The 21,377-nt window shown below is 45.2% G+C and overlaps 1 protein-coding gene across 10 annotated transcripts in view; it reads right to left on the reverse strand.

Annotated features, from left to right (window-relative positions):
• MRTFB (myocardin related transcription factor B) overlaps nt 1-21,377 on the reverse strand; it is a 199,408-nt gene that overhangs the window by 66,098 nt on the left and 111,933 nt on the right. For 2 of the 10 annotated variants that reach the window (XM_058709846.1, XM_058709845.1), the window contains exon 1: nt 12,120-12,373. The exons of the other annotated variants lie outside the window; for them this stretch is intronic. In XM_058709846.1, the coding sequence (XP_058565829.1) occupies nt 12,120-12,240 (121 nt within the window). In that variant the 5' untranslated portion in view covers nt 12,241-12,373. Of the gene's footprint in view, nt 1-12,119; nt 12,374-21,377 lie in introns of those variants that run through there. 10 annotated transcript variants of the gene reach the window in all.

Here is a 21,377-nt window from a genome sequence, read left to right on the forward strand (position 1 = left end):
CAGTGGTTTATTAAAGTGGGAGTTGAGTGAGTTTATTAAAGTGGGAGTGGGAGTTTATTAAAGTGTAGTTGTACAACTACATTTGCTTACAGGTAAGGCCGAAAATTTGAAGTCTTGGAAAAATGTGATATTGAAATAGCAAAAGATTGATGAACTTTTCCTTGTCCTTAAAAATAAATGTTTAAAAAGGTGGTAGTTATTAATACTGTACTATGACCACTATTACTCCAGATGCTTGGGAAAAATTACCATTTTTTGCCCCAAATATAAAACCATAAGGATTGTTAAAAAGACTTTATTATTTTTTAAAGCAGTTTTAGATTTACAACAAAACTGAGAGGGAAGGACAGATTTCCCACATACCCCTGCCCCCACACATACAGTCTCCCCCATTATCAGCAAGGTTTTAAAAAATTTAATCCCACCAAGATTCGCATGTTCTTGGTGTGGACGGGTACTGTGTAGTCAGAAGGTAAGCAGTCATATCCTGAGAATTCCATCTGGGCCCAGGTCTCAGAAATACACCACTATAAGTACCACCAATGCCTCTATTCAAAATCCATGTTTTAGGGAGAATCTTTTCTATTTATTTGTTGAAATAAAAGTGACACACACACATAAAAAAGGCATTAAAAAGAACAGTGAATGTTGGTCCATCCCGCTCCCCACCTCTAGTCCTCCACCATAAAGGAAAGCACTGGGAAGCTTCCATGGCTCCAGAGGGTGTTCTGTGAATATTCCCAGAATATTAAATATAAAATATGCAAAGGAGATGTATGGGGTGGGATCTTACTATTCATGTAGTTTGGTGATGTGCTTTAAAACACCCCACGAAATCTAGCTCATTCTTACCAGCTGTGTTAACGGCTGTATCTAATGTGTGGAGGTCTCAATTGTATACACGTTAAGTCTCTAGGTTTTTTGCTATTATAAACCAGGCTGCGGTGATCGTCCTCATTCATTTTTTTGGTATCCTTTCATGATGATGATGATTATATAAAATGTATGATAACAGAATATGCACTTCAAATTCTGATAGGGGTGCTTTTCAATCCAAATGGTTTCAGCACTCTGTAGTCCCACTTACGATGTAAGAGAGGACACTTCTGTTCGTCCCTTCCCCAGTATGTGCGCCATCGTGTCTTAAGAGAAGTTTAAATTCAGAAACAAAGATCACTTCCACTCACCCCAGACCACTGGCAAATATCATGCCAAAAATAATAGTAAAATTTGATATAACTAATAAGGAGTAAGGGACCAAAAGACATCAAAAGAATTAGGGAGGGTGATGGGGCAGGTTTTTGACTGAATGTGGAGAGATTTACGGTTGTCAGAAGCTCTAGTTAAGCTTTCTGTTGCAAACCTCGTATTTATTCATAAACCTGGAAGAATTTTCTGATGTTCCTGGGTAGAAACCTCAAGCACAAGACATCTCATTTTTTCCCCCTTCAACACAGCTGAGAGATGTACTAGACAGATTTAAGATATATTTAGAATAAAATCAACCAGTACGTGGTAAGAGACTGGATGCTGGGCTTGAAGGGGAAAGACACAACCAAGATGGCTCCTGGGTTTTGGGCTTAAGCACCTGGGTAGACCGGTGACTGAGACGAACAACGCAAGTTGGCCATTTGGGAGCTCGGTCTCGGACGTGTGTGAATTATAAGTGCAGATGTCAAAGTGACGATGGCTCTGGGGGTCCAGATTTCAGAAGGCAGGTCTTGGAAGGAGACTGAAATTTGAAAGTCGTCACTTATGTGGCATTTAAAGCCCTGAGAGTCCGCCGAGCTGGAGAATACGGAAAGAGAAGGCAAAGGAAGCCCGGGACTCAGCAACGAGGAACAAGGAACGTTAACAATTAAAAGCCCACTTATGGGTCAGCGAGGGGATGAAGAAGACGCAGCAAAGGAAGCCAAGGAAGCCGTCTGTGAAGGAAGAGGAGCCTGGAGAGTGGTGTAAAAGTATTTTCTATAAGGGGGTCATGAGGAGCTACTACTCGGAGGGATGGATGTAAGTCAGACCAGAGGAGGCATATGGAGTAAAGGAGGGGCAAGGGTGTGAATGACGTCAACGGAAGCAATGCTTTCAAGATGGTGCCCATGAAGGCAGGAGAGAAGGCGCAAAGCTTCAAGCCGGAACATACTGGAGCAAGTCTATAACAGATGAAGAGCAAGAGAGAGGAATGGGGAGGGGAGGGGAGGGAAAGGGGAGAACGGGCTGAATGAACAGGAAGGAGAATGAACAGGAGAGTAGGAGGCGGCAGGTCCCTTGAAGGGAAGGGCGTCGGAGCACACAGAGACAGCTTCTGCTAAGAGCTGCTTCTTCTGGTGCAACAGGAGGGCAAACAGAACGGGGCAGAGCTGCAGGTAGGTATACAGATCTGGATTGGTCTGTCCAGAGACTTGCCAATGACGCCTTCTATTTCCTCGAAGGAGGAGGAAGCCAGGCGACGTGCTGAAAGTGAGGCGAGGGAGGAAAAGGTCAGTCTGAGGCCAATGCAGGAGGTGTGAAACAGTCGCTGCAGACGCTGAAGAGCAGGGTGAAAAGAGAAACAGGTTATTTGTTCCCGAGATGCTCCGACTAATGGTGGCAACAGCTTGGGGGACAGAAGTCACTCAGGAAACTGGCAGGTCGCTCGTCAGCTCTGAACGTTATCACTGTGATCAGAGAAAGAGACCACGAGATACAAAATCACGACGTCTGGCAGTTCTCCCTAAAGCTCAGCAAACCAAGTTTTCGTCACGAGCAGTTGGAGCCCAGCAATTCCCCGTCTGGGTGAACCAGAAAGAATGGACGGCGGGGGCTCAGACACACGGGTGCATCCGTGTGTGCGGCGGCACCGCTGACAGTCTGCAGAAGTTGGGGACGGTCCCCAAGTCAGCAGCGCATCAATGGATGAACGCGCTGCGGTCCGTCCACACAACGGAACAGAATCCAGCCATAAAAAGGAATGTAGCACGGACAGGTGCTGCCACATGGACGAACCTGGAAAACACGATGCTCAGTGAAAGACGCCAGACACAAAGGCCACCTGGTGGACCTGAGACAGAGTTCAGAGTGGTGACTGCTACGAAGTGGGGTGGGGGGTGGGGGGTGGGAGGGGGGCGTGGGAGCAACTGCTTAACAGCTGCGAGGTTTTCTTTGGGGTGATGAAATGTTTTGGAACCAGAGGTGTGTCTGAGCAACCTGGTGAATACTACTAAATGCCTCTGAATCGTTCACTCTAAAATGGTTAAGTTTTTGTTATATGAATTTTAGCACAATTAAAAAAAAAAAAACACGTCAGCAGAACAAGAGACCTTAAGACACGAATAACTCAATAACCAAATTTCTCATTTCTCACCCACTCCTAGCTAGCCCTCACCACAACTCCATTAACCACTAACGCTGACTCCATCTTTTAATAATGTGATAATATAGTCACAGCTACATTTTACACTCGCTGTCACACTGAATTCTAGGTTGTGCTGGGGCTGTTCTGGCCCCTATTTCCCCTTCTAGACCACATCCCTATATTCTAGCATCTTCTGCAATGCTCACAGTATAGAAGTTTCAATCAACACGTTTTACTTAACTTTGCACGGTAGACTTACAGTATGTAACGGAGTTGAAGTTTCTAAGGAAAGAAAGCTCTGCCAATTTTTTTTTTTAATACTAGGCCAAATTTAAGAAGAGATCAACAGAAGAATTTTCGAGAGGCAAGGGCTTATCATGGGCAGAACCAAGATTATTTCAGTTTGTTGTAGGAATCTGAGGCTTGGGTATTTTTGAATTACTGTGGGTGGTAGAACAGAAAATAAAATTTAATACAGGACGACTAATAAGGGAAGGTGAAGGCAAAGGAGTCAAGAAAACCATGAAAACCTGGCAGATACCAGTTTGTTTTCATCTCCACTTACAATTACTGTAAAATTCATGATGCATTAAGGAAGAGAAAAAGCACTCAAGGACTCTCACACATGACAAAAGGGAGCAACCAAAGATCACAGACCTCTGGCTTTATTTTCAGGGCTCTAACTTGCCAATTACAAAGTAAGCCTCTTCTTTAAGTGATGCTACAAACTAGAAAGCACAAAGAGGCCCCAAATAAAGTGGTGGCTTGTCTTCTAAGAGCCACGCCATCTGCACTGACGCGCAGGCTTCCCGGACCACGGCTTCCTTTCTGGAGCAACGCAGTTACGTACGGAGTGTACGTAAATCGACACTCCGACATGACGAAGGGGCAAGCAGCACTGTGATCAGGAATTTTTATATTATGATTATTTTCCACTGAAGAAAGGGAGACAACATCAAATTAACTAAAAAAAAAAAAAAAAGTGCACAGGGGTGCCTGGGTGGCTCAGTTGGTTAAGCGACTGACTCCGGCTCAGCTCATGATCTTGCGGTCTGTGAGTTCGAGCCCCACGTCAGGCTCTGGGCTCTGCGCTGGAAGCTCAGAGCCCGGCACCGGTTTCAGATTCTGTGTCTACCCCTCTCTCTGCCCTTCCTCCACTCGCACTGCGTCTCTCTCTGTCTCTCAAAAATAAATAAACTTTAAAAAATTAAACAAAAACTGCACATATCAGTGTTTGAAAAAGTTCTTAGACGACAGAGGAAATATTGCCTTTCTTTCCAATGTCAGAAAGCCTAATGTAGCCTATGAACTCCCCGGGGGTGGGGGATGTGGGAAGGGGCAGGTGAGACAAACTTTGGAATTCTAAACTTGCTGGTAAGGAGGTCGCAGTCTAAAATGCACCATTTAGCCTCTATTAGGAATTAAAAGCAAAAATGAAGTAGAAACGAAAATGCGAACAGTCCAGGCTAACATGCGATAGGTTTCCTGAATTATTCTGCAGCATGAGGTCAGGAAGACCATGTTTTCAACATGCAGCTTTGGAAATTTACAGGCACTTTGATAACTCCGTGGTTGGCTGCTGCTTCTGTTACCATGGAAACAGACTGCTAAAAATGGGGCATGTTTCTTTAAACTGATCATACCTTCACACAAATTCCCTTCTCCTTTTTGTCAAAAGTTGGAATGAATTTAAAGTATGCCTCTCGTGGTATGACAACGTGATGTCAAGCTGGGGGGCCTGGTACAAAACAGCAGGGGTAACATCAGTCTGTGGCACGCATACAGAAGGATATTACACATATACGCGTTTTAAAACATCTCATTTGGTTAAAGAGCGGTGGAAATAAAGTACCTAGTGGCATAAAAGGAAGTATAACGCAAATATCAGGCACTTTGAAAGCAACATCATCCACTTAACTGCCTCATCACCAGCAACGTAAAGAGGTTAAAACAATACTTGATTTCTTTCTTGTTGATAACGGATTTTTAATCTGTAGGACCCTACTGGCTCTATCCCCGAACTTCCACATTTCTTACCCTACATGGTTCCCAGAGAAGATAATATTTTTCTTATTTTGGGGGCAATCAGAACTTCTCTATTCCACCACCACCACAACCACATCAGAATTCCAGTGGGCAGCTCTCGTTAGAGGTGCTGTTGAGTAAAAGCATCTTCCTAACTGCTCTAAGCTGGGAAGATGTACGCAGCATAAAACATTCTGCAATGTCTTAACGTAAATGCCTGAGGCAGGTTCTCTGAGTAAAAGGACAAGTGACAATGAAACAGGAAAACTGTGGCATATTAGGTACCTCGGATTTTTCCCAGACTAGAAAGCACATGCCACTCTTTTGAGGTCACTTGATCCTGGCTCAATGGCTTGGTTTTTCTGCCTACTTTGTGGATTTAGAAGTGGGCCGCGCACACACACACACACACACACACACACACACACACACACATGCCAATCTGCCCAGGAAAACAAGAGAACTGAGAAGTGGGCTAACCTGTGTGCTCTCCTAGCACCCCAGCGACTGTATGTGATGGTGCAGACGAAGGGGTGAGCTGCGGCCCGTCAGGCCAATAGAGTAGGGTGGGGTGGGGAGGAGAGGCATTCTGGGAGAAAAGAGTGATGGAGGGACAGAAAAATGTGACCCGCTTCTGGACACAGGGGAGGGTCCTCACTTGATGGAGAGGCCCGAGTGGGTGGGGCGAGATGAGGAGGCAGCTTTTGGTCTACTAGAGTCAAGACCCCTATAAACACTGTATTTGACGAAGGGGACCTCGACGACAAGGGTGTGGCTGTGGTGCAATAATGCTGTGGATAGGAGAAAGAAATACTGTTGAGGTAGAAGTGACAGATCTGGTGACAGGACTCGGTGACAGGTTATGAGGAGGAGGTCAGGGATCAGCCCTATTCAGGTGTCCGCCATGAGTCAACAGGTGGACAGAGGTGCCCTCAACTGCGACAGGACACTGGAGGAGTGGGTCTCATGGGAAGGAGAAGCCGGCTGGTGTCGCCAGGTCGAGGACTGCACAGGCCTGGAACCCGCGAGAGAGGCGTGACCATCCCTCACTGGACCAAAGTACACATGGGTTTCTTCTTTATCTTTTACGCATGTGTGCTCATTTTTACTCCTATATTATCATTTACTTTCTCACTTTTTGGGCTGTGAGCTCCTTGCATGCTGGCATAATACTATGCATGCTCAAATTTCTGCAAAACGGAATTATTTCTAATAAAAAAATTAAATAATTTCATCTCAAAAAGAGCACGCACCCGTTTTCTTTCTAAAAACACTGACTCATGTCTGGGAAGAGGGACCTTTTACCTTTTCCATCACACCTGTATGTTATTTCAATTTCTGAAAAGGACCATATCCTACTCTTTGAAATTACTTTTTTAATGTTAACTTAGTGATATCTCACTGTACAACACTTTCAATTTTGTAGAACACTGACAGAAAACAAAGAAAGGAGACATTCCCAGAGAAATCAAAATAGCTGTAAAACTCAAGTGCTTTTACTGTAAAGCTTTGTAGCATTCTTTATTTCAACTGCCTATTTGTCTCTCCCACCATGGCTCAATAAATGTATTTTAGTTAGGTCAACAACAGAATCAAGATTGCACTATTACATTTTGTTAATTTTTGCTTACTTTGAAGGAGCTTAGACAAAGCCTATCTGAAAAGGGAGAGCGGCCAGATTTTGGCAAAAATCAAACCATAAATAACAATGCTAGCAATCTAGTGATGGTCCAGGGATCACTCTGTATATCTCCACAGTGCCTTAAGGAACCAATGCATTCCATTTGGGGGTTATTAGTTTATAGCTAATTATAAATTATATCTGATGGGAATAGTTCAAATGGTATTCTGCCTAAGAAGGCAGGGAGGTAGATAATACTCTTTAAATCCTTGTTGCATAATAATGTGTCTATGAGATAGATGCAGGACACTGGGGGTGAGGTATGAAAATGATCCAAATAAGGATTCTATCCCCCCAAATCATTACGGCCTAACAGTGAAGATAATAAAGATACAATAGCAAAAGGTAAGGGGTGCCTGGGTGGCTCAGCCAGTTAAGCATCTGACTTCGGCTCAGGTCATGATCTCACAGTTCGTGGGTTCGAACCCTGCATCGGGCTCTGTGCTGCCAGCTCGGAGCCTGGAGCCTGCTTCTGATTCTGTGTCCCTCTCTCACTCTGCCCCTCCCCCGCTCATGCTCGCTGCTTGCTCTCTCTTGCCCTCAAGAATAAACATTAAAAAAATTAAAAACAAAAACCCAGCAAGACGTAAAATGCCATAGACAGACGCAGATCAAGTTATCGGGAACATACAGAGGGGGGAAATTATTCTTAGCTGATAGGGTCAAGTGACTTTCTTTAGGAAATGACATCGGGATTGGGTTTTCCCAGACTCAGCCTGCAGAGCTGAGGTGAGAGGAACATGGTGAGCAGGGGCGTGGAGTGAGGGGAGAGCAATACCATCTTTCACAGAACTTTCGACACCGGAGGCAATCTTCTATCATCTGCGCCGCTCAATACGGCTGGCTCTAACCACCTGTGCCTAATGTGATGAAGGAGCTGGATTTTAAACAAAGTGTTTCATTTTAATTACTTTAAATTTAAAGAGCCACACACAGCTAATGGGCAGCGCAGGTACAGCACGTATGAGATGATTTCCAACATTTAGAAAAGTTCTGGCGTTTAGGGAAAGGTATTTGTTTCATCTCTCCTCCCCAGCATGGCCTGCTTAGAGGATTTCAGACAAAGGTGCACTATCTTCTTACACAGCCACAGCCCAGCACACCGCGTCGATCCCCCCACGGTTTCCTATGCCACCTACCATGAACTTTCACACCCTTTATCTCTACTGGGATTCACCGGCCTGTGACAGAAGTGGGAACGTGGCCCCCCAGTCTGGAAGCCTTCCCCCCACCCACACCCATGGGCTGGACAACGCGACAGGAGCCCAGATCCCCCAGTCACCGAGAGGACAGCTGACCAGCGTGGCAGTCTGATCCACCTTGGGCAGTGCTGAGCGAGAAATGCACTTTGGTTCAAACGCTGAGTCTTGGGGCTGTCAGAGCAGTCCGTTTTGGTCAAAGGAAATTAATAGACAACCCCGTTTTCTTTCTGTGGTTTTTATTCTCACCATGAGAGAGCTCTGGAAACTGGACATCCATTTTCCTGTTTAATTGTAACTAGCTGGTAGCACCGGTATTATGATTTGTTATCTTAATAATGACTCCGATTAAACCACTCAATTGGATTCAATCATCTCAACTTATTTTTCTTCAAAATCTGTAATTATTAATTCTTCAGTTGTCAAGTCAGTGATTTGTAATATCCTTTAGTTCTAGAACCAGAAATGAAATTTAAATCTCATCCATGTTGCATACAAACAGAAAATGTTCAAAGCCTTCTGTGGACAAGTCAAAGGCCGAGGCTCCCTGCTGCTGCTTTGACAAAACAAACTAGTCTAAGGAGAGTGTTCTGTTTTGAATTTCACCAGGAGAATCCGCGATGCTTACGGCTAGCCTCACCTAAAGCAACTGATAATGAAATTCCCCACTACGCACACGGACTGGTATTTACCAGGAACTTTATATAAGCATTCACAAAGCTGCGAGGTCATAGGCTTCATTATCCCAACAGTTCTTTGGTTTGTGATGACGACTCCTCGTAGGCTGATGGTACTTGGAACATCTTCCTCTTAACTTTTCAGTAGGTATTACTACCTTGTTCAGGAGCTGCAGAGACTCCCTGAAGCCCGACACTATTTGCTAATACGTCTGCTTTTCCCCCTAATAATAATTCTGGCTAACCAGCACTGTCAACAGTAACAGGAATTCTGCGATATCCTAATGTAAGTAAGAAACAGGGCAACACTGGACTCCCAAGCCCTTACAGTCGGCACACGTCAGAAACACCACAGAGACCGAGCAGTGTCCATGCCATTAGAACTAAATGGACCAAAATCCATCGTTCCTCATTACCTGGAAACTCGCGGTCTCGAAAGAAAAAAAAAAAAAAAAAAAAAAAATCCCAGCAGCCGTTCTTTCAAATAAACCAACTTTGCCAAAAAGGAGTGGAAAATGAAACGCTACTGATGTGAAATATCCTAAGTATTTTTAGTGCCCTTCACACGTGAGGCAGAAACCTTCAGACACTAATAGTCACTTGTCTATGTGTCTCTTTTGACAGAACGGCGTAGGATCTAATGAGACTCCAGGGCATTTTCGTGTTTCCACAACTGCTGCTGTGTCAATCAACTTTCACGGATCAATACAACTAACATATGGTCCGAGGCCGAAAAGCAGAAGAAACTCAGTAAAGGGTTGTCCCAACGTCGTCCTCTAGAGTCCGATGAGCTGACCACCGGTACTCATCGGCGGGCAGGGACCGTGACACCGTGAATTCCAGGAGTTCGATCTTGCACAGGAACGTTATTTTCATACTACTCCAAACAAAAAGGGCTCTCTGCAAAATTTCTCCTGTTTTTTCCTGTTCTAATTAAACCCAGGTCTAATCTCTCTTTCACTGTCACTAACTTGGAGGTAACAGATTATCCTTGATATCTATGGGTTTGCTTGTCCCTCCCCCCCCCCCCCACCCCCCGCCACCACCCAGCCCTATCTCTGGCAGAAAACGAGTAGAAATGCAATCTCTTGAGGTATAAAGAAAACCCTGTTCAATGAAGCTGTGATGAGAGACTAATTTGATCCAAACACATCTGTGGAGTGTTTTAAAATATGAAAGTTCTCTCCCTTTACCTCTTTATACATATGACAGTAATATTTCTCTATGTGGTAAATATATACCTATATCTATATCTATATACGGAATTTTAAAAACTAAAACTTAAATAGAAGGAAAAAGTAACAAAGGGCTGAAAAAAAGACAAGAGGGATGACAGAATGGCATCAAACTGGACACCTCATAAAAACAGTATCAGGTACGTACTGCTTTTCCTCCTTGTACAAATGAGGACAGAAATTAAGGCTCAGAGCAGTGAACTTGTCCAGGGTCACAAAGTTAGAAAATGGTGTGCCTGGGACCTGATCCCAAGTATATCTCACTTGAGAGTCCATGTTCTTGCTCATGTGACATTACGCTGTCACACAAGTTTAAATGGAAGGCACGGTCACAATCGTTAGGGAAACAACCTGTACCTTATGTAATCATGTCAACTCTGCTTTGCTGTGCTTGTTGGTAATTCTACCCGGTTTTTATATTTTTAATCCTTGCTTCCAGGCTCCTTTATCAAGCTCTGCGGTTGGGACATCTCCATTTTCCTCCACTTCCTCAGTTTTCAAGTAGCACAAAAATTGTTTTTAAATTTAAGATATTAATAGGAGCCTAACACACGAACTTGACTTAAATGATACACACACAGCTAATTCTTAACTTTTTTTTAAGTTACAATTTAAAAACCTTAAGTTCCCTCAGGGAATCTCTAGAATGTGTCCTAAAAACCCCACTGGTATCGATTTTAGAAGAATCCACAGCAAGGCTTGCTGCGCACAAGCAGAGGCGACCCCATTGTTTGATTCCTGGTAACAGCTATTTATACATGATTGTGTCTGTTTTGATCGAGAGGTTTTTTTCTAACTGTACTTAAAAGTAGTTCAACTTTAAAAAGTCCCACTGTTGTTTCTTCTTACTATCTTTCAATTCCGTAACAATCCCTACCATCACATTCTCATATTCTAAGTGAGCAAAAAAGGGGGCAATATGCTTTTGGAAGAAGCTCAGACTCCTGCTCAGGCAGGTAAGTCTACATTTACTCTCTGGGTCTAGGAGGTGAGCAAGAGCGAGTGGAGAGGTGAGGGGGTGGCTGATGGCCGGAGCGGAAAGCAGATAAAACGAAAAGAGGATACTGTGGGTTTTTTTTTCTCCCAAAGAACACTAGAAAATCAAACTTCAAAGTCAACAAGCATGGCGAGGGGTGGCCTTCAGGATCCCAAATTCAGGAAAAACTTCATGTCAGTAGGTCCTCTATTTCCTGAACCATGGCCCTTGCTCTCCAGCTGCTGCAGCGGAGCACAGATGGCACCAGTCTTGCCACACTTCAGTATATGCCGGGACGGGGGACAGCAATGCTCACACCTTTGGCCATCTTCTCACGTCAGTCACTGAGGTGCTGTGCAGTGGCCATCAACAGTGATCACCGGCATTCACAAGCTTATTTTATGCCTTGTTAAAAACCCCCACGAAACTAAGCAATGCGTTTTTAAAAAACAAAACAAAACAAAATGATGCACTGAGCATTACAACCAAACAAACCAATCATTTAAAGACATGCTTAAGAAAGCAGCAGCTACCTTCCTGGCTTTAAACAATAAAAACCATGAACGTGTCAACTGGAAAAAAATAATTTTCCTGGACTTATGTGTTTAAGCCTAAAGCAAATAGTGTGCTAAAGACTATCGAAAGGGAAATGGCCTCTCCTAAAGGGGTGGGGGCGGGGGGCATGAGAAAATGCACGAAATGGACCTGGCAGGATTTCACTGAAATCAGGGCTGGCCTGCTAAAGTCCCCTTTCTGCGTGAAACCCTGCAACAGTGTTGCCTGGAGGTCTGTGAGCTAGGGAATGGTTGCAGAGAGCCACCGAGGACAGCACTGCGCTTTCATTTCCAGGAACTCGGAGCGTGTGAGGTACAGGAGTGAGCACAGAGAGCAGACACACCGCACGGTAGGCAGACGGGCACACGGACGTGCACAGCCTGGCCTACGGGCAACAGAGACTGGGCACTTGTGCCCCCGGCCACAGACACACTGACCTTCCTTGAGACTTTTCTGGTTGCTCCCCTCAAGGCATTCCTTCTCTTTGACCGGTTCGAAATCCCCAGCAGTTAAAATCTCCGGGAAGCCCTGTTGCTGCTTCTTGGAGCTATCGATCATGGTGAGAGGCTCCTGGCGACGGGCAGCATCAAGAGGGAGAAAAGCGCAAGGTGCAGAGCACGCTCCGGTCCGCTCCCCGGGTCCCGGGTCCCTCCTCGCAACGCCCCAGGCACCGGCTGATCAGGCACCGGCTGATCAGGTCTCTAAGCAGCCGGAGGCAGCCATTCCCCTCTAGCTCCTGGCCCGAGACACACACACACACACACACACACACACACACACACACCCGCGCTGCGCGGCAGGAAGCCCTCAACTCTCTCCACCTCCCACCAGAGACACCCGCAGGCACGATGCTGAAATCCCACCCCTTTTCCCAGCCAGCCCCCTCTCCCCTGCCATTCCAGCTGCCCCCTCCCCCCGCCTCCCCCGCGCGCGCCGGGTCCTTCCATCTGCAGTTCGATGGTCCGAATCATCTGACAAACACTGAGTCAAGCGGTTAAAAATAAATCCTGTAGTTGTTAGAAGAGAAGACTTTGCTGATACCTAAGAAGACAAAGTGTTGCCTGCGGTCTCTCCCCGGCTCTCTCAACACACCCGCAGGCTGAGGGAACACTTTCTATCGGCCAGACAGGCACATTCATTACTCATTAAGTTCTCCAGCTAGACAAACGGCGGTCTAGGGCATCAGAAGGAAGCGGGTCTTATCTCAGCGCAGGCACCATACTCCAGAAACGCGGTACCAGCATAACCGGCTACCAGCGCACACATCCCGCTCCCAGGGGTCTTTGGCCGGGGGCTTTGCCCCGAGTCCCGCTCTTCCTGGCAGAGCCCGGGCTCTTGGTATCGGGGAAAGGCGCTGGAACTGCAGCTCTCGGCCGTCACCAACTCAGACCCGGGCAGCACTTTCCCTTTGTGCCACTAGTCGGCCGAGAGAGTTAACATCGCCATGATTGTGCGAAGGGAAGGTCTCCTCCCATGGATGAGAAGCAGACGCAGCGGGAGAGCTTGTCTCCTACGGAGCGGAGCAGATTCCGCCGGCCAGCGGCCGAATTTAATCTCACGTGAGTCATTTAATCTCACGGGCACCCCTCCCGTGAGTCACAGACTGCTGGCCGTGGGTGCCGCTTGGAGGGAACCACTAGGTATGGCACTTCCAGGCAAACGTGGAGAGGAGCCTGTTTTCATGCGTATCAAATACATATCTACCCACAGCTACAGCCAAACCAATCTGATTTTTTTTTTTTTACAGGTTCAAAGTATGCTCCTTTGCAAAGGGTTCCCATAAAACCCATGAGAGGCTGTAAGAGCAGTGGATGGGATCCTCTTCCATGAGGGCTATATTTTGCTCACTTTTTTTTATAACCAACATCCAGCAAACTGCCTTAACTATTAGTTTTCAATAAAACTTGTTGCATGATTGAGGGAACGAATGAAAGCCGAAGAAGCTCCAACAGGAAAACTTGTTTTGATAACACTCAAAATTCTAAATCAGTCTTAGATCAATGACTATTAGTCACTGATTTGAGATGAAATGTTCTCTAAAAGCAGCACATTCTCTTTAGAAGAAAATATACACATACATTTTGAATGTGCATCTAACATGATCCTTCTGTGGGATAAAGAAAGGATTATGTTTTTGAAGCCAGAAAAATCGCTATCGTCTTCACCACTGAAACATAAACGGGGACTGGATGAGGATTCTGTCCTTTGTCCCTGGGTCCAGGGCTGGCATGCACTAAACCCCGTGGTGTTCTAGAAAGATAGTGATCTACTCTCCTCCAGCGTCTCTCGAGAATGGGATTACACAACACATGACATGCTTCTTGTCAAGTCAAATTCCTTCTGAAGCACCGTAAGCCCGGTGCTGGGAGTCTAAACCCCCACAGCACAGACAACACTGAGCTTATCACACACAGTTCCCAAAAATGTGCTCAAAGGCTCCACTACTATTTCCGATTCTGAGGCCTCTGTTCATCTACGTTGACTGTGTCTGCATCTTTAAAGGAGCGAGAAAAGTAACCATAATTTTTTGAGGACATTCTTTAGGTCAGTCGCTTTTTTAGCAGTTTGGTGAAGTTTATCTCATCTAACCCCCCAAAGCCCTTTCTGACCACTATGATTTTTGGTTCATTGCAGACATTTTCCAGACCCAGCCCCAAGTTACAAAGCTTCTAAGGGGCAGGTCGGAAATTTAACCAATCTTAGCTCTCCGAAGCCTGAGTCTTTGATCTTGAGACAGGTTTTAACAGTAGAGGCCATAACTTTTATGGCGTCCTAGCAATTCTACTCCTGGTGAGGGAGAAGGAAGTCGACATAACCATATCAGAATGTTTTCGTGAAAGCATTTCAACTTTCCTGAAATTACTATTTCCTGAAATAATAAGAGCAGTAGCCAAGTCTGTTTAGTGCTTATGGTGTGCCCCAGTCCCAGTGCTTTCCATACGTCATCTCATCTGTCCTGCTGCCAGCTGGGAGTTCAACATTATCGCAACTTACAGATGAGGAAACTGGGGCCTAGAAAAAATTGACTATTTTGTCGGAGCTCGCATGTCTTCTACGTGGTGGCCGGGATCTGAGACAGGTTGCTTGGCTGCAGAGACTGTATTCTTAATTACTTTGCTAAAAAGAACAACAACAATAGGTCCTAATATTCTCTTTCTCATAAAGCTGCTTTTGAAATCCTGCTCAGCCGTGTTCAGGCCACAAGTTTAGAAATCTGAGTAGATACGGAGCTCAATCAGCCACGTCAAAATTCTTTACTGGCTGTGTGTGCCTGCCTATGTGTGCTGAGTGGGTTAAAAACTGAAACAGTTCTCTTTTAAGGATCTTCTCTAAACTTATTATTTTTGTATCTGATAAAGATAAAAAAATCTCAATAAGGGAACACATTGTCCTGCTGTAGGTTTCTATCTCAAGTCTTGCTTCTGTAGTTTTGAGAGAAAATAATAATTTCCTTAGTGGTAAATATGCCTGAAAGAACATTTATTTTGTTATTTTTAAAAATCTGAAATAATTTCAAATTCACAGAGCATTTTTTTCCTGAACCATCTGTGACAAGGCTCTGACGTGATGCCTCTTTACCCTAAGCACTATGGTGTGTAATTCCTACAACAAGGACATTTTCCTAGAAAGCCCCAATATTACCATCAATATCAGAAAATTAACACTGGTTTATCACCATCTAATCCACAGACTCAGTTCCACTAATTGTCCCAACAAAAGGATCCCAACGAGGATCACGTGTGGCCCTGAGTTATTTCAAGTCTCTTTAGCATTCTTCCATTGTGAATAGCTCCTCAGTCTCTCTTAACTCTTCTTTCCTTAAATTTTGAAGATTACAGACCAGTTATTTTGTAGAATCACCCTCGGTTTGGGTTATCCGGTGTGTCTTCATCATCAGACTCACGATCAGGCTATGGCAGGAGCATCTTGGGCAGGAACATCACGGAAGCAGTGATGCGGTCTCTGCATCCTGTCAAGTGGTACGCAAATTCAATTTGCCTCATAACTGGCAAGAGTTATTTTGATGAACTGAGTAAGACGGTACCGGGCATGTTTCTTCATGGTAAAGTTAGTTTTTCTCTTTGTAACAAATGATTGTGTGCGGCTGAATTATTTATTACTATGATGGTTGCCAAACGGTGATTTTGAAAAGTCTATCATTCTTTCTACGTTTATTAAGCAGCACATCCTACTGTAAGAATAAGAATTCCCTGTATCTCGTTTATGTTACCTGTTTCTATCACCATGGACTCCTGGGCTCCTATTTTATTTAGTGGGGGAGAGCATGTTCCTTTCATTTATTCTGATGCTCAGATTCCTGCAGTTTCGGCCAGCGGGGGCCCCTTCAGGCTGGCTTCAGTTCCTGGCTGCCATGGCCCATCCTCTGCGTACTTTATTACTTCCCGGTACAAGGCATCCCGGACTCTTTTACTTGTCCCACCCCGCTGAGAAAGCAAGGGCTGTGTACCAGGTGCGCTAGTTGCTTTTGGGGTGACAGTGTTCTCAGGCCTCCTTTGGAGGAAGTTAGGGAATATGTCTGTGAGATTATGCGTGTGAATGTACACACACACACACACACTTACTTCTCTCTATATTTAAGTATGTATGTCTGTATTTATTTATATGTGTTGAAAACCACGAGTTTGCCCTGATGCCTCAAATTCCGATCCAATGCCAAAGGTTCTTTCTCAATTTCTCTTTTATACATTTGTAACCCCCTTCTCTGACAGCGAGGCTCTGGTCTCCCACGGTCTGTGCACCCTGTTCGCAGATATCCCGGTCACCTCCTTACTATCAATGCTGACCAGACCCGACACAGGTGTCTCCTCACCCCACGTGGGCTCGAAAGCCCTACCCTGCACTGCTGCCCCCACGTAGCTCAGCCCCACAAAATGTCTTTTGGATTCAATCAGGGACAAAGGGACGAAGGATGCTTGCATTCTCTCTGAGTAAAAGAAGCCCACAGTTATCAAGTGAACTGCTCTCAGGAGGTCTGTCCTTGTTCCTTACTACATGTACTACATCATCTTCAGTGTCATTTGGCTCTACTGTCGTGGGGGGCATTTAACTTCAAATGACAGGTGATTAGAGTCACTTTGGTTGTGATAAATCTGCTTCCAGAGTGTTTGTGTGTACACACACATAAAAGAGAGCTGTTTCAGTACGAAAGACGGTACCGTAAATCAGGTCATTTTCCCACTACTCCAAGCATAGATATTTAATAAGCGTGAGAAAAACTGTGTGGCTTGGAGACCAGGAATAAACCAGGAAAGGCTTCAGGGACTCGAAACAGAAACAAATGCGGCTCAAGGGACCTCCACAAAAAACTGGCAGAGTCAACGTATGCTCATAAAGCTGCTGATAAAAAAGAGATCGCTGTGGAAGACACTGCGCTTCGATAAAGACAGACTGGACGGTACCGCCGATCGGGCAACTCTTCCGCAACCTAAGAGGCCGAGGGTGATGAACGCTGTAATTAGAAGCAGAACGGAAACGGGTTGCTAAATACTGTGTCGTGCTTCTCCTGTAGCCTTTCTGACAACGGACTAAGAGAAGATGCCTTTCCTTTTCACCTCCAGCATCCTGGGACTTTGAAACAGGGCCTCAAGGAGCCTGTCACTGGAGCAAATGAAGGTGCATCCTGGGGCTGGCCTCCACAAGGCCTGAGCCATGGTGTGGCACGAGTCAGGCACACGTGGGCAACTAGACTGGATGCATGTAGGGGGAAAAATGGCAGTCTAGGTTATGCCTAATTTTTTCCCCAAGGGTACCGTATTTTTAGTAAAATACAGATATGATCCTTAATTTTCCCTCTTTTAAAATTATAAGACCAATATAAAAATATTGTATCTTTTTTTTTTAATTTTTTTTTCAACATTTATTTATTTTTGGGACAGAGAGAGACAGAGCATGAACGGGGGAGGGGCAGAGAGAGAGGGAGACACAGAATCGGAAACAGGCTCCAGGCTCCGAGCCGTCAGCCCAGAGCCTGACGCGGGGCTCGAACCCACGGACCGCGAGATCGTGACCTGGCTGAAGTCGGACGCCCAACCGACTGCGCCACCCAGGCGCCCCAAAAATATTGTATCTTTTAAGGGTGCCTGGGTGGCTCAGCTGGATGAGCACCTGACTCTTGATTCCGGCTCCGGTAATGATCCCAGGGTCATGGGATCGAGCCCACATCAGGCTCCATGCTGAGTGTGAAGCCTGCTTAGGATTCTCTCTCTCTGTCTCTCTGTCCCTCTCCCCAGCTCATACTCTAAAAAAAAAAAAAGAAAAAATATATAGTATCTTTAGATAAATAACTAAATGGTTATGATAAATTCTAATAATTTTATAATTATTAAACGCAATTTAATGATCCTGGTAATTAAAATGATATATTTTTGTTAAAAAAAAAAAAAAGGACAGAATGCCATCTCTGAAATCAGAGGACATATCCCAAAAGTCCTTCTTTTTTACATTTTAAATACACAGATATCAAATGTGTAGTACTTCAGATATAAAGAGATTAACAAATAAGCCCTATGGAAACCACTATTTTATAAGGAGGGACAAGTTTTCCTGTTATTTCTCAGACGAAGGACCGTCAACAGTCTGAACAATTAAGCACGGGCGTAAATGAATACTACTATCGGGTAAAAGAGCCTGATAACTTGGCTTGTAAAGTGTGTTCACGCTCCTGAGGACAGGAACCTCGGCAAGAGTGTTCGGGACTGGAATGTGACCATCTCACCATCGGTGACCACTGATTGACCTCCGCTTACGGGAGAGGCAGGAACTTCACCAGGGATGGGTGAATGGCAGGGGAGGCCGAGGAATGCGATTCCTAGCTCCTTCTCAGTCCCCGTTACGTAATGATGGCATTGGTCAAGAGCAGTGTTGGGTGCATACAAGTGACCGATGCCACGGGTCTCCTCCTGCCCAAAGCTGCAGTATGGATGATGAAGAGATGACAGAATACACTTTATCAGCTTTAAAAAAAAGTCATCCAAATCCCTGCTCTATTTCTTTTTAATTTTTTTTTAACGTTTATTTATTATTGGGAGACAGAGAAACACAGAGCGTGAGCAGGGGGAGGGGCAGAGAGAGGAAGACACAGAATCCGAAGCAGGCTCCAGGCTCTGAGCTGTCAGCAAAAAGCCTGACGCGGGACCCGAACTCACAAATCGCAAGACCATGACCTGAGTTGAAGTTGTCGCCTAACCAACTGAGCCACGCAGGCACACCCCCCCTTCCCCCATTCTATCTCTAAGCTGGACCATTACTTATGAACATGTGAAGATTTACAACAAAGCTTTCCTTAGATCATCTATCTTCAGAGTAGTGTTCCATGAATTCGGAGTTACAGAATAGAAGGGAGAATGAAACGGCCGCACCTTCGAAGGTTTGGCACAGACAGAAGGGAGGAGGGAAAAGTGAGAGGGTCAAAGCCCAGCAAAGGCGGGAAGACGCATCATCAAGCTATGAGCAGCGTGATGCTGAGGTCAGCACTTGTAATAAGGACACTGTCTACAGGAGTGTCTCTTCACCTTTTTTGCATCATTGTCCCCATTGCCTGGTCCTAATCATTTTCCATGAAATTTTAATACCAAAGATATACTATGTATCTGTTTACGTACTTTATGTGTATCTGTGCCTTACACATAAGAGAGGTGATTTTTTTTTTTTTTCCGCCCATCCCTCAAGAATCAGTCTGTGCCCCTGTTGGGAACGTTCAACCCACAAGAGGGAAAAACCAATGTCCCCTGTTCTGCTGAGGGAAAAAATAGTAAGAAAATAAGAGTGAGCTCTATGTAGGAAACCCTCAACGGGAAAATAGCAAATGTCCCCCACCCATGATAATGATTTTTAGGTCACAAGTGAATTTAACATACCTTTAAGGGTCTTAAAGATCTTTCAATCCTTAGCAGCTCTGAGGTAGGGGACCCGCACACTGACATTTGGTTTAGAAAACAAAGAAAAGAAACTGCAGTTCAGCTACGAAATACTGTGTTTTAAAGCTGGCCTGCTGGTGAACGCCTGTCTTTAATCCTGGTTTTCTGACTCCAACATTATTTTCACCAAAAGCAAAAACCTGTATGGGTTTTTTCTTTTTCTTTTTGCTAAATCTACATATGATTTTCAAAGGCACGTAATTAAGGAAAGTGGGTAATTTAATTTCAGGGGGTGACAACATCCCAGATGGATTTATGAAGGGTACAGGCAGGATGGCTTTGTGGAAAGAACATGACTTCGGAGGTGAACACAACTGGGCTCTGAGGGCTCGGAGACCCTGGAAAAGCGCCACCATCTCTGTGCCACGGCCACCTCGTCTACAGAAAGGCAGTGACGACAAGGGCCACAATGGATGTTTTCCGTGGTTATGAAAATCCGGGGGAAAATGCATATAAAGTACCCAGCAGAAGCATGACGGGCACTCCCCCAACAGTGCAGTCCGTGAGGACTCCTTTCTGGCATGATCCCCCTCGTCGGCTATCCTCCACGGCTGCACGTTTGCTAGGTTAGGGGTTTCTCTAGCAGGAGGCGCACACAGACATCCGTGGGGAGCAGCACGCTAACCACACACGTGTTCTCCGGGTCCCACCACACCCGATGGAGCTGCCCCTGGGTCTGGGGAAAGTTCACAGGGTTTTGATTTGGCGCTTAATATCTTCTGGTGTCTTCCTACCACTTTAGATTTCATTTATTAGATTAAATTTGAAATTTTTATACATGCGGAAAACCCTGCCGATTCTTCTTCACTTCATTGGAATAACGAAATAGAAAAAACGCCCCCAGGTGACTGACCACGGTCACGCCGTGACCCATAGGGTCTGAGAACTGAGTAGAACAAACACTCAGACATGGTCTCAGGAATCCAAGGATGTATTCTCCGGTGAGCTCTTCATGGAAATTTTTAAATTCTGTGGTTTTGTTTTGTTAGCCTTGAAAAAACGATCCTGAGTCGCCATGTAAGAGTGAAGAGTAAAGAGAGCTGGACATCGTGGTGACAACACACGCGGAAGCCCACAGAAGGCAAAACGGTGCCGGGCCAGCAGCGGTCCGAACAGAGCACAGGTGGCGGGGAAGTGCGCCGACAGCGCGCCAGGCAGCCCAGGCTCGGAGCCACAGGACGGCAGCGGGCACCGCGGTCGGGTCCAGCAGCAGCCACTCTGGGGCAAACACGCATCGTGTCACAGCCAACTGACACTGATGCGAATTTCGCGAGCTTCACAGATTTTACAAATAATATGCAAAAGTGTTTCTGTTTTGTGGTTGTGTTAAGTGCTACTAAACCTAAGTGTATACTTTTCTGTATGCTTTTATACATTTATGGTTGTACACAATTTAGCAACATGAGACTAGTAAAAATTAATTCTAGTAATTGTTTTTATTTTTCTTTATTTTTTAAACATTTGTTTGTTTGTTTGTTTGTTTAGAGAGAATGTGAGCAGGGAGGGGGCAGAGAGAGGGAGAGAGAGAATCCCAAGCAGGCGCCATGCTGTCAGTGCAGGGCCCGACGCGGGGCTCAAACTCACAGATCTCGAGATCATGACCTGAGCTGAAATCAAGAGGTGGATGCTTGACTGACTGAGTCACCCAGTCGCCCCTCTAGTAATTGTTTTTAAAGGGTCAGTACCTTTCTTGAGTTTGTGAAATACTGCTTCACCATACAACTCAAATGGGGAGAGGGGACCCATTTACTCTGCTGC

This window comes from Neofelis nebulosa, chromosome 18 (genome assembly GCF_028018385.1).
Source record: "Neofelis nebulosa isolate mNeoNeb1 chromosome 18, mNeoNeb1.pri, whole genome shotgun sequence".
Taxonomy (NCBI): Eukaryota; Metazoa; Chordata; class Mammalia; order Carnivora; family Felidae; genus Neofelis; species Neofelis nebulosa.